The following is a 14111-nucleotide window of genomic DNA, read 5'->3' as shown; positions in this document are numbered from 1 at the left end:
GCATCTCCCGTAGCTCAATTAGTAAGGATATCACCTAATTGTCAGGAGGTTCCAAGATCAAATCCAGTGCGAACCGAATCTTGAATCTTTCATTCCTAGTTGTTAATAACTAGATTTAAAGTTAAACACACTGAATTACAAACATTCAGATTTATATAGACTGTGTGAATTTTCAGTTACTGTGACTGGCCCCAGAGCCGTGAAAAGTGAAGGATAGCTAATTAAAAGCATCTTAATTAGAATCACCCAATCTTTCGAAAGATAATGAATGTTTATACCCACCATTATCTGTGTGATCATCAGTTGGACCTGAATTTCTGCTGCCGATGCCTGTAGTTGAACTCCATCTCATCCCACTTCCATCACTCTGTTCAGTAGAAGGGATAAGTGAATAACAAAACTCATCAAATACCCTCCTGATGAGCAATGAAAGTGCTACATGCTACAACTTATCACCAGATTTTATCAGAAAGTATCAGTGTTTTTCTATCTTTTGTGATCGTTTTTGATGTTTGATGTGATCTGCCTGTTAGAATGTTTTAAGATTAAAAATGACAAAACTTGATTGCAGTTAAAACGCTGAGACAGAAAATTGTGACGAAATGATGTCACAAGTTTTGAGCTTGCGAATTTCTTTTGTTACTGATTTTGAATATTCTGCTCAATTTGCAATTTTCAATCTTTTTGCTGAAGTGCAACTATACACAACATAATCGTACTTTTGATTGAATCTGAGTATTTTAATCGACATCAATTTTTGTCAAAGTTAATCTTGAAACATCTCGGCAGTCAGATCACCTCAAACATAAAACAAACAATCACAAATGCTAAATGATTCTATACATTCTGATAAATTGATAACATCTTTAACTTATGATACTAAGATAACAGGGTGATATGGTGTAAACCAGCCTTTGCCTGTTGGGTGAACTTACCTGCTGGGTGAACTGGCAGAGGTTGCTGTAGAATTCACACTTCTCTAAAAGTCCTGTCGCTCTGCAGCTGCCTTCATATAAGTGAATTCTGGTCAGTCTGATGGATCTGCCAACAAAGTTTGCTGGCTCATAGCCTCTGAACCCTAGCTGCAATTATATAGCAGCCATAGAGCTAAACAGCATTTGTGCAAATTGGCAATGGCCAAAGGCCACAACCGAGTTATTTTAAGAGTCTTTTGGTTAGAGATTGCTAAAATAAACATTCTTTGATTTTTGAAAAAAAATTTTTTCCCCAAAAGTGTTGTGGGTAAAAGGCATAGAGTGATATATATCTAATTTTTTTGACTGAAATATACTTGATCTTTTAAAAAATGGATGATATTAAAAGTACAATAGCGATATTTATCAATATTTCACAGGATCAGGTTTTTTAAATTAGTTTCTTGGCTTCTGGTTCATTGTGTTGATTATTACCAAAATAATAATTTTAAGAACCATGTCAAGGTCAATCACATGAGTCTTAGACTACTGAGATTGTACAAGCTTAGTTTTAAATCATTTTTATTTTATTGTTTTGCTCTTGTTTAAGTTATGGTCCTGACTTATGAGGAGTAGGTGGTTGAGTCACACAAGGACTATTGGTAATGTTAGGATGGGCATCCAACTACAGTAGCTCCTGAGCTATACCCAACTACAGTAGCTCCTGAGCTATATCCAAAGCCTCTCACAGAGATTCAGAATAAAAACAGTGTATGATTTTTTGTTGTTGATTTTTTAACATTATTTTTTGCTAGAATCTCTAGTAACTACCTTTGTTACTTTGCAATACTAGAGCTAGATTTTAGTAACCATGGTTACGTTCATGTGGATGTTCTCCATAAGTAATATAATTTTTATGTCTGTGTTTTACCAATATTTTGATATACAAACTTTTTTATCATTATTTTATTTATTATTATTATAAATTTATTTACTATTATCTATTTATTTATTATTATATATTTATTTACTATTATCTATTTATTTATTTATTATTGTTATATATTTATTTACTATTATCAATTTATTTATTATTGTTATATATTTATTTACTATTATCTATTTATTTACTATTGTTATATATTTATTTACTATTATCTATTTATTTATTATTGTTATATATTTATTTACTATTATCTATTTATTTATTATTGTTATACATTTTTTTACTATTATCTATTTATTTATTATTGTTATATATTTATTTACTATCATCTATTTATTTATTATTGTTATATATTTATTTACTATTATCTATTTATTTATTATTGTTATATATTTATTTACTATTATCTATTTATTTATTATTGTTATATTTTCATTCATCAATTTTTATATTATTTGGCATTTGAATGATAGTTGGTAATCGTAGTATTTGCATTTTAAATATGCGGACAATGTATATGCATATAGATTAACACTTATTTGCACAATCAAATTTTTCCACACTACAAATCTATTCTACCCTATTGCTGGTCAAGTGTCATTGTTTAAACAAAACCATCTGACAAGGGACACTGCGAAACAGATTCGTGGTGAAGAAAACCTCGACTTTCCAGATAAATTTTAGTCTAAACAATTTCTCTACTCATTATCATTAGTGCAGTTTTTATAGCTTAGAATATAACTTTATTTTATTTATGTTCAGTCATAAAACTACTTCTACATGTATATATATATTTCTCAAAGTATGTCTGTCATCATCATATGTATATTTGTATGCATTCCAGCTATAGATTTTTAGCTATAGATAATTTTGGATTAAAGAATTACCAACAAAGAAGATTTGATCTTAGATCCTCCCAATTGCAAGTCCGGCACCATATCATTTAGGCCACAGAGATTGCTTTTTTCGCCAGCTGATATATGTCGCTATATGGGAGCAAATACCCAATGGCTTCACGTACGACGCAGGGTCATAGCATAACGTCGCAAAAAGCTGTCGGCTCTCATTATTAAGTTTAATCAAACTTTTCATGGGCATTGTACCAGGCTAATAGCAAGTGGGACAGGCAACTCTCATTACTTCTCATTGTTTAAAAGCTGATTTTTATTACCCGGGCAACACCGGGTAGCACAGCTAGTTTAAATATAAGCATAAGATAACCAACTACTTATATATAATATATATATTCATATCGATATTATGTAATATTTATTATATATAATATAGTATATATATACTATATATGCATCTGCATGTTTATGTATATTCTACATTTTGTGTGGTGTTCAAGTATGCCCAATCAATTTATATTTTCGCATATTTATTTTGTTTATTATTTTTTGTAGGATTATTCCTATGCGCAGCGCAGAACAAACCCTAGATTTAACTGAAATAAAAAATTCCACTCTCAAGTATCTAATCAGTCACACGCCAAGCAACAAAACTTACAAAGAACTCCTTTAGCTCATCTACTACAAGGAGTTGCGAAAACTTGATCCAGCGCGAGCTGCTAGTGGCTTCATCATCAGAGTCCCATTGTACTACTGTTTTAGTGCCATTTCTTTCCTTTGCGAGCACGACGAGTCTCACATCGTCTGCTATCCTGTGCTCCATCTTTAAACAGTATTTGCCATTTTTGAAGGAGCTTTTCGTGAAGAAGGCGTTAGACAAATTTGTTGCCTCTCCGTCGGACGTGGAGAGCACCAACTCACCATTCTCTATAGAACAGTAGCAAAACATTAACAGTGAGGGGAAAAGTTGAAAACAGTGAGCAGTTGTTATTTGTTCAATAATACAGCTCTTTTAGTTCAAAAAAGAATTATATCTTGCATGGAGTTTGCTATAATTTAGTTTAACAGCATTTTCAAACACATTTTATAATTAAAATTTTCAACAATTTATAATTGTTCCTCAAATTTTTTTGTCTACAATAGAAATATTTAACTCAAATACATTAAAACTACCGATGAAACAGTGTCTTGTCTCTATACGTATGGTATCTAGGAAGCAAGTGACTTCGGATGTCGTGAGACATCTGCCACGAACCGAACCAGCCTCCGAGCCGAACCGATCCTACGTCGGTTCGGTGCTCGTGTGACCACGCCTTAAGCTTAGCGGCAACCGTTCTTTCAGAACATTGGCACATTGAGACTGCTCAAATCAAAATAAAAATGACTGAAGCATGAAAATAGTTAGAATGAAATAGCCAGCGATATTTTAATGCGCATTGTTCGAAAGTGCCGAATCCATCATTTGCAAGCACGATGGTTTCGATAAAGATTTGCGAAGCGCAATACTCGTTTAAGCCTGGTTTCCATATTGATTGCGAGACCCCGGCGGTAATCTTGCCCAGAAAAACACTTGCGACGCTAGGCGGCATCTGTTCACATAAAGCTGCATTGCTAATAATCACATAAAAAATCTTCACTCGCCATGCCATTTCGAAAATGCTGATTTTCACCTGTACAGTGCATTTTAGAAGGTCTTGCATGCAGCTCTTTGCAAAAGTTGAACAGCACTGATCTCTTGCGTTGACCACGGGCAACTACTGGCGATACTCAGCAGTACTCGACGCGTAGGTTCACAATTCACGGCTGATAGACCTGCGGTGCTCTGCGGTGCTGTCGGTGTTTGCCGGTGCTTGCAGAACGAGGCTTTAGCTTGCGGATTCATGCCGTTTCCATGATGCGGTTAACTTGCGGATTGGCTCAAATTTGCGGATCATGCTTTTCATGGAAACATTGCGAGTCTAAAATGTAATACAAAGCAAACAGGTTTTCAACTTTGTTCATCCTGAACTTTACCATAATAATACACTAGTCTACACTCCTCTAAGGGAATCAGCTCTTTTACTAAGCTAATGAAACCTGACTGAACTTTACAACCGAAGGTCAAAGGTCTGCTTACCCAGAGACCAGCCGGAACTGTTAGAGACACTGTTGAAAGCACACCAATCTCCATCATCAAATGTGCAGTCGAATATTAGCCTATGTGTCGCAGACACTTCAAAAAGAAGAATAATAGAAAACAATAACCATGTGGTAGTGCTAAAGCCTTAAGTTCCTGTTGACCTTTTATGTTCAAAAGATTTCTTAGTCTCTTTTTAGAGTTAAGGTAGTATTACTAGTTTTATATGACAAACATTCAGCAGGTGCTCCTGTTAGAATCCAAAACTTATGACTTCCCGGTAGCTTGATTTACTGAGTATTTATTTTGTGAATCACAATTGAAAAAATATTATATAATTTATATTTTTTATATAATTTTAAATTATATAATTTTAAATGATATAATAATATAATAATATTATATAATCGGAAAAACTGGTTTTTTAACAAAAATACTGATTGTTAGAATAATTTTGTTATTGATAAATAGATATAATAATTATATAATATATATAATACTAATATAATAATATATTATATAATTGATAATAATCACAAAATGATGTAAATAATAATACCATACTTTTCAAACTATTAGCCGCTACTTTTTTCTGATGATTTGAGCCATACGGCTTATATAAGGGTGCGGTTATTCTGTGGCTCTTTCTTTGACCGCTAGGGCTCATTAACCATAATTTACGGTTAGCGTGCCTCTAGCGATGACAAATACAAAACAATATGACAAAAAACGAAACAATGCCTAACGACAGTGTTCCGTTAGGCACTAGGTTAAAAAGCGGCGGTTAATACGAAACAGTGCCGTTAGGCACTGTTTTGTTTTAAACAGCAAGGTTGCTGCCGCCCTAAAAAGCACCATCCTGAGTTCTGCGGCCTATACAAAGGTGCGGCCTATATATTGTTTAATTATCATTTTTTGGAAAATAAAGCAGATGCGGCTTATATAGGGGTGCGGTTTATAATCCGAAAAGTACGGTAATATAGAATACCCCATTGTATAATATATATAATATTTATATAACATGTAAATATATATATTTATTTTTGTTATTGTTGAACATATATGAGCTTTATTGTCATTGGTCAATGTTGTTTAAAACAAACTAGACCATGAAACAAAAGAAAACTTAAATTATAATTATGGTTTATGTGATTTGTATTTACTAATAAAAACAAAACCTAGTGGATGATACTCAAATAAAAAATAAAACACTTATTTCCTGTTCAAGTGCAGAACTAATCTGTTTGGTAGGAAGTTTGAGCACCTTCCTTTCGTTTTGTAACTGAGACTTTCCACTAGCTATAAACAGTATTGTTAAGGAATAGCTGCATGCATTTGATTGGTCAACAGGTTAGTTTTCATCTCAAGCACTTGGCTAATTCCCTTGACATAGAAACATTTTAAAAAGCTGCAGAAAAGGATTAACTAATAATGTTCTTATATGATGTAATACAAATAAAATTGTAACATCTATCTTGTCTTTAGCCACTCCTTTTCTTTTTTTAGGAGTTGTCCACTCTGAACTGAAAACATTGGATTAATCATGAGAGCAGAATTTATCAGAAATCTGCTCTGTTACGGTTTTAAGTACAAGACTACTACCTTTACAAAGCGTACAGTATAGACTGAGAGTTAAAAATCTAGTCTAATTGACACAGTTGATAGATTGAAAGACTCGTTTACTAACTAGACAACACAACATAATGCACTATCTTAATGTTCTATCATAACGTACATAATTTTCTATCGCTAAAACTAGAGAGCTGACAACACCTAAAAAGCAAAACAAAAGTGATGAACAGTTAAACAATAAAAGGTCACATGACCTGAAGTGTAAAAAGTGTAATACTGTTGTTGGCCAATCGCCATATGTACAAAGTCACACCACTTTTTTACCTTGTTTATATGTAAATGATTCATCAAATCAAATATTTATTGCATTTATTTATATGCAAATCAACAAATATTGGCATAAAGTTTATATGTCATTCACATATTTCATCAGTAAATGAGTTTTTCTCTCGATAAAGAAGAAGCCAATAGGAGTTGTCCACGCGTCAAAGTTCTTGTATTTCTATTTTCTATTAGTGTTTTGATGATTCACTGGCTTGCGGTAATTTTAGCAGCTTAATTCACAACAGATTTTTTATTCATATTTCATTTGAACACATGTTCTCAAAGCAAAATAATTGACTTAAATTCCTTTTTAAACAAAAACAATAAAGAACCTTGAATATTCATATGATTGAAAATATTAGAATATTCATATATTGTGCAAAGATTTAAACACATCATATGATATAATGTATAGTTAAAACGATTTAAACTGAAAGCAGAGCTCGACAACCACAGGAAGTGATAAAGCAGCTGTCATTTCCAAACATGAGGTGACTCAACTTTTCATCAGACCACTATGCCTGGAATAGCGAAGGTGGTAGAGACATTTTATTGGTAAACTGAACCTTGATAAGTATTCGATCATATTGAGGTTAGTAAAGGGTAGCGAGCAGCAGCAGCATGCTGGTAAATTAAATGCTCGTCTACGGTGTGCCACAACTTTAACCACTGCAGGAGCTGCCAATCTCTTGTAATAGTTCTAGCATACGCTTGGGTTTACTTAGGTAAACAAAAGTGAAACGATTCCTTAACTAGCCAAAAGAAATATATGGGTGTGTCCATAAATAATAATTTGACATTTACAGTTATTTGATGCCACTAAACTTGCACATTTACTCCCATTATAAATTTCTTTGAATAAATTGATGCAGTACTTTCTTGGCTTTCAGATAATATAAAATTTACTGCTTTCAAAGTAGTAGTTCTGGAGCTATGAATTGCAACATGCATAAATGATGGGACATTACAAATGTCATCACAATGTACATTACAATTACAAATGTTCAATCATTTACGCATGTTGCAATTCATAGCTCTAGAACTACTATTTTGAAAGCGGTAAATTTTATATTATCTGAAAGCCAAGAAATACTGCATCAATTAATTCAAAGAATTTTATAATGGGAGTGAATGTGCATGTGTAGCGGCATCAAAAAACTCTACATGTCAAATTATTATTTATGGACACGTCCATATATGACTAGCTGATTGGCCAACGTCACATGAGTAATAAAATAAGTTTTTGTACAGAAAATTTACTTTTACTCAACAAATACAACATGCAACATTCTAACTTTTAAATGAAGGTGTTGGTTTATTTCTGTGTAAAGTGATTATTTCTGTTTACTGTGTTTGTTTCTGTTTACTGTGTTTGTTTCTGTTTACTGTGTATATTTCTGTGTAATTCGTACCGGACCGGCTGCAATACCTACTACAGATCTATACTAATTGCAATAGTTTTGTTGGCTGTGAGTTTAAGCATTTATTCTTCACTTATGAGCATGCATTCTTTTTCTAATATGGCTTTACGCATAGCAATAGCTGCAGTGTTTAACTTGAAGTCATGAAAGATTGGCATCTATTTCAAGTATGTGCCTAATTTAGTCTATGGTGTAGCCAGTTGGACAGTGTAGTGTATTAAATAAATAGATGTTCACAAAACTGCAGGTTGTGAGCTCAAACCCAGCACGCAGCGGATTTCTCATTCTTAATTAAAAGGTTATCGCTATAGCTGGACAGAAAGATGTCCAGACAGACAGACAAACATTAAGGTTTATATAAATTGGAAAACACATTGTGATATAATATAGTCTTTACTATAATAAGCGCAACATCCGTCTGTACAAAGCCACGGTTTGAAGTTGTAAAAAACTATTGCATCTCGGAGGATTCGAACTCTAGTCAACTGCTTAGAACACAGCTGAGTAATTGCACACATTATGTGAGATGCCAGCCGTGCTAATATGGTTTCATTATTGTTTAATTGGTTTTTAATTATGATTTTATATTTTATTATATTGTGGTCTAACATAATATAATAAAATAATATGTAGCATAATAGTATACAGTACTATATTATTATACAAAGTTACAGGAAAATATATAATATGTTGTTGTATAATATAATATCATGTAATGCAATAAAATCCATTACAATCGAAGTTATAATAAAAATTATAATATTCTCAACACGAGTCTGTTTATCGATTCACTGATATTTTTTAAAAGTAGAAATAATGGCCGCGATTAAAAATACTCATGCATTTTTTGCTTTATGCCCATATTTGGGCATTTCAACAAAACAGCTCTCATTGGGCGAGTGTTTCCTCTCAAGGAACTTTATCAACTTATAACGTATTGCTACAGACTAACTGTTTTGACAGAATCCCTACCTTCAGCGTATACGTGTTACTGAAGCGCTTGAAAGCGCACCGACGCCAAATCCTTGGTAAATAAATTACCCAATCAGAGGAAGCTATTGATGGTAGTCACTGGAAATATACAAGATACTAGAGTAAGGCTGGTTCACACTATGTTGCCATACATTGACACCGTCCTTTCGGCAATTTTTCGTCGATTATGAGCCCTGTAAACCAAAGGCATCGGACAGAATACGGATACTTTGGGAAAGATTGCAGCTGTCCAACTTTCTCCACAGTTTGCTGAGCATTTACGACAGCCTGTGTACTGTTTATCTCTGGTCGTTGCGGATTACTTGATTCATATTTATTTATGACAGGGACTGCGAGACTAGCATTCCATCATTTTCATGACCACATTATACAATGGGAACGCTATGCTGCGGACATTTCACTGATATAAACACAGATGGGTTTACATCAGCGGGAACATTGTTATCACATACGGTTACCAAAGCATTGTGTGATTAACACCAACATACGGTAATATAGTGTAAACCTGCCTTAAACTTTAGACTCATCACTTTGTGTTTGTCCTTAGATCTTCAATTATTACCTTAGAGTGAGAGTTCAAAGTTAGATATGAACTGTTTTGTATCACCGTTTAGTGCCGTTCAAAAGATAATTAGATCATGAGACAAAAACATAATAAAGTACAGTCAATTAAAATTATTTATATCGAAAAAGCTTTATTCGCATAAACGCTGTTTTATATGACAGATATATATGTTTATATGTTTTATATGCAAATATCTAATGACACAGATAGCTCATCAGCATTACAGACATTTATAGTCTGACCATAAATGTCCATATCAGGTAGCATAAATTTAAAACATAAATTTTGACAAACTTCTAATCTCTTTTCAGTCTTATAAGGTCAAACACAAGTGTGTCAAAAGTCCTAACTGAAAGTAAAGGCTTTCTCTATGCTAATCAAATCAGAGCATCTCCTTTCCGCAGGGCGAGCCTAAAGCTGATAATAAAGGATTTAGATTAAATTAATAAAATGATTAAAAAGTAGTAATACAAGAATGAAAAGGTTTAGAGGTCAGAGGTCAGCTTCTCCATCAGAATTGGTTACAGATTGTTTGAAGATGAAAATGCAAAAAGTTTCCATTCAAATTCGGTTTCACTATAACTAGTACCCAGACAGAATAGTGCGCCATGAGAGATTATCAGATGTATTAAATATGTGCACAATTATTCCACTATGTAACAAGATAGTTGTTATTATTAACACTAGTACTTTGGTAGTCTAGTGTGCTGTGAGAGATCATCATATGTAATAACTATGTGTACAATTATTCCACTATGTAACAAGATGGTTGTTATTATTAATACTACTACCTGGCAGTCTTGTGTACTGTGAGAGATTATCAGATGTATTAAATATGTGCACAATTGTTCCACTATGTAACAAGATGGTTGTTATTATTAACACTAGTACTTTGGTAGTCTAGTGTGCTGTGAGAGATCATCATGTGTAATAACTATGTGTACAATTATTCCACAATGTAACAAGATGGTTGTTATTATTAATACTAGTACCCTGGTAGTCTAGTGTACTGTGAGAGATCATCATGTGTAATAACTATGTGTACAATTATTCCACTATGTAACAAGATGGTTGTTATTATTAATACTACTACCTGGCAGTCTTGTGTACTGTGAGAGATTATCAGATGTATTAAATATGTGCACAATTATTCCACTATGTAACAAAATTGTTGTTATTATTAACACTAGTACTTTGGTAGTCTTGTGTGCTGTGAGAGATCATCATGTGTAATAACTATGTATACAATTATTCCACTATGTAACAAGATGGTTGTTATTATTAACACTAGTACCCTGGTAGTCTAGTGTGCTGTGAGAGGCCATCATATGCAATAACTATGTATACAATTATTCTACAATGTAACAAGATGGTTGTTATTATTAATACTACTACCTGGCAGTCTCGTTTGCTGGGAGAGATCATCAGATGTATTAACTATGTGCACAATTATTCTAAGGTGCAGCAAGGTGGCTAAGCGTGCATTTGGTAGCACGCCTGGCTGTTAAGCTGAAGGTCCATGTTTGATGACCGTACGATGCAGTATTTTTTCCAAACCTATAAGAGTAGCTGCGGACGGACACAGCTCTTATTATAGTAAAAGTTCTGTATAAAATTTATGAGTGACACGCTATACTTTTCTTTTAGAATAGATAGACACAAACATAAATCAATGGGACCAATTGGATGTTTGATAATACTGAACTGATAATACTGAAATATTGTGTAGAAGCAATGATGAAATTGATTTTTAAACCTGTTATTGACAAAAATTTGTTTTTAGGATTGACAGTAAAAGTTGTGCCGAGAAAATCCCAATTTATGTCAATAAATTTTCATGTTTGCATTTCCTACTTTCTCCCCATAATTACATAATTACCTTTTCTCCTTCGTAATTACATGAATGTTTGTGTTTAGGTTATTGACTCATGGTATATGATGCTCTGTCAATAACCACTTTATTACTGTATCAGGTGAGAATATTCTTGAATATACTCATGGTGCAACTCAGGAATGGCCAATCTCAGAAATGACCAAACTCAGAAATGGTCAAACTCAGAAATGGCCAAACTCAGAAATGGCCAAACTCAGAAATGGCTAAACTCAGAACGGGCCTAACTCAGAAATGGCCAAACTACCATAAGATAAAATGTTGAAAAATAAAAATGGCCCTCGCTGTGTCCCTGTAAGTGTTAAAGCAGTTTTGCCAAAAATTTCCAAAAATATATTTGATCTTATTATCTTAAATAAATATAAAAGCTAAATTTCTTGGAAGAAGTAAAAAGCCAGACTACAATTGTCATAGAAAAGAAGTTATAAGATACCGACCCACAATGCCTTTTTACCATTACAGTAACAATGGCTGTATCATTCGCAGGGTTATTTTAAAATCTAATAGATGTCTGTACCATCAACTTCTTTTCTAACCAGAAGATTAATTAGGAATGTTAGTTGATACACCTCTGAGTGTTTTATAAAACAGCAGCATAATTATAACTGGTCTGTCTAATGAATACCGCTTATACGTGTCACCAAATAGACCGACAGCTAGTGCTTACTTAACAATTAATCGGAGTTACGATATCATGTTAAAATTGTAAAAAATGCCTAAACTAAAAATAAATAAAAAAGAAAAATATTTTTTAAAAGCATTAAAGTCGCCTATAGTGTATAGATATTACACATGTACGATAGTCAAGGCATTGTTTTTATACATGGACAGTATCAGGTGGAGACTAATATCTGCTGGAGTCGAAACATTATGAAAAGGAACGATAGTACATACAAATGCTAAATGAAGAGAATAACAAAAATAGTATAGCATCATAATATATAATTACATTAATATTTTTGATATAATACAAAATATATATAGTACATACAAGTGCTAAATGCAAAAAATAATAAAAATAATTTAATATTATAATATACAAATATATAAATATTTTAAATATAATATAATAAAAGATCTATGTTACAAATGCTAAATAAAAATGTAAATAAAGTAAACATAAACAATAGGCAAAAATACATAACATCTATTGCAAGGTACTCTACGGTAGCTTTTTACTTTCTCCTGCAAAAGCTAAGTGAACAAGAAAATGTTAAAATTTAGCCCTTTTGCATGCAATTTTTAAGACTATTTTAGCCTACCATGGGCAAATTAATTCATTTTAAAAAATGGATTTAAAAAAAGCTAATAACCAATGTTGATTAATTTATCTATTTACATAGATATGTTTTGTAAACATAGACACAGAATAAGATGTTATTTAAAAATAAAAACATGCTATGACAATGCTAGTCATGAATGATATTTCGGAAGCATTTTCCCTTGCAGAGTCTCATACCACAACCAGGACACCAGTTTGAGATTCAGCTTCCTTTGTATCTTTTGTCCGGTTTCTTTGGTTTAGCACAAATTGCACAAGTTCTGTTTATTGAGTATATTTTTTGCGTTAAAAATACTTGTATATGTGTGTTTACACTTGATACTCGATCGCAGATTTGTCTGGAAGTTGCTATGATATAAAATTAGTCGTAAAAGTTGCACAAAAGCAAGCAGGTAAAACAAACATTTACTGCGATGATGCTCTTCAAACATATTATTTTTGTAAATGCTATTATACTGAATGTTTTGTTGAATAGAAATGTAAACAGACACACGCCGTTAACCAATGATACTTTTTATTACAAAAATATGGCTTTAACAATGACAATATCGTCGTTATAGCCACCGTGCATAGTTTCGTAAAACGACGAAAACATCACTGTACTTGTTAAAAGCTGACACTTATTATAAAAAAATCAATAGAAAACCGAGAACGAATAAGGTGAAAAGAGCAAATAAGGTGAAGTACTGTATAAATTGTCTATACATATGCAAGGGAGGCTTAAAAGCGGGTCATTTAACGCCGGAACCGCTTAACGACGGGTTCTTTAGAACGTAACTCTATTGTTAAGAGGAGACTACTTTTACTAGTGTCTAAACATAGACATTGACACATACCTAAACTCTGGAACAAGAAGAAAAGCAGAGTTGCTCTTTCTAGGTCTGTGAGCTTTTGGATCATCATTACTCAGAAATTCTTCGTCAGAAAATCAGGTTGGTATTCTAAAGAAGCAATGACCGTTAGTTAGAGTTGTCTGCTCTCATAAACGTGTGTTTACATTAGAATACTGTGTGAGTGACTTCGTTTCATCTCGTTTATAGAAACACTAAAATAAGAGTCGCACTGGCTGGTTAGTTGAAACTATTTGACACAGTTGAACTGACCAATAGCAGGACTTGATCATTCATTTCATATTAATAGGCTATATGACCTATTTACTTTGTATGTTATGGTCCCCTAGCAGTCCGATATGATGTGACAGGTTTTCAGGTGTAATAAGTACTAATAACTCTCCAC

General features: G+C 32.9%; 1 protein-coding gene across 1 annotated transcript in view; it reads right to left on the bottom strand.

Annotated features, from left to right (window-relative positions):
- Nucleotides 1-13821, bottom strand: part of LOC137398962 (MAM and LDL-receptor class A domain-containing protein 1-like) — a 30027-nt gene extending 16206 nt beyond the window's left edge. Inside the window, exons 1-5 of the mRNA XM_068085128.1 lie at nucleotides 13712-13821; nucleotides 4828-4923; nucleotides 3370-3638; nucleotides 936-1082; nucleotides 283-367 (exon numbers count right to left, since the gene is read on the bottom strand). Coding sequence (XP_067941229.1) covers nucleotides 283-367; nucleotides 936-1082; nucleotides 3370-3638; nucleotides 4828-4923; nucleotides 13712-13778 — 664 coding nt within the window. The 5' untranslated portion in view covers nucleotides 13779-13821. The remainder of the gene's footprint in view (nucleotides 1-282; nucleotides 368-935; nucleotides 1083-3369; nucleotides 3639-4827; nucleotides 4924-13711) is intronic.
- Nucleotides 13822-14111: the final 290 nt, after the last annotated feature.

Source organism: Watersipora subatra, chromosome 6 (assembly GCF_963576615.1).
Source record: "Watersipora subatra chromosome 6, tzWatSuba1.1, whole genome shotgun sequence".
Classification (NCBI taxonomy): Eukaryota; Metazoa; Bryozoa; class Gymnolaemata; order Cheilostomatida; family Watersiporidae; genus Watersipora; species Watersipora subatra.
Note: the sequence above shows the minus strand (reverse complement) of the source record. Positions and strands in the feature narration are given on the sequence as shown.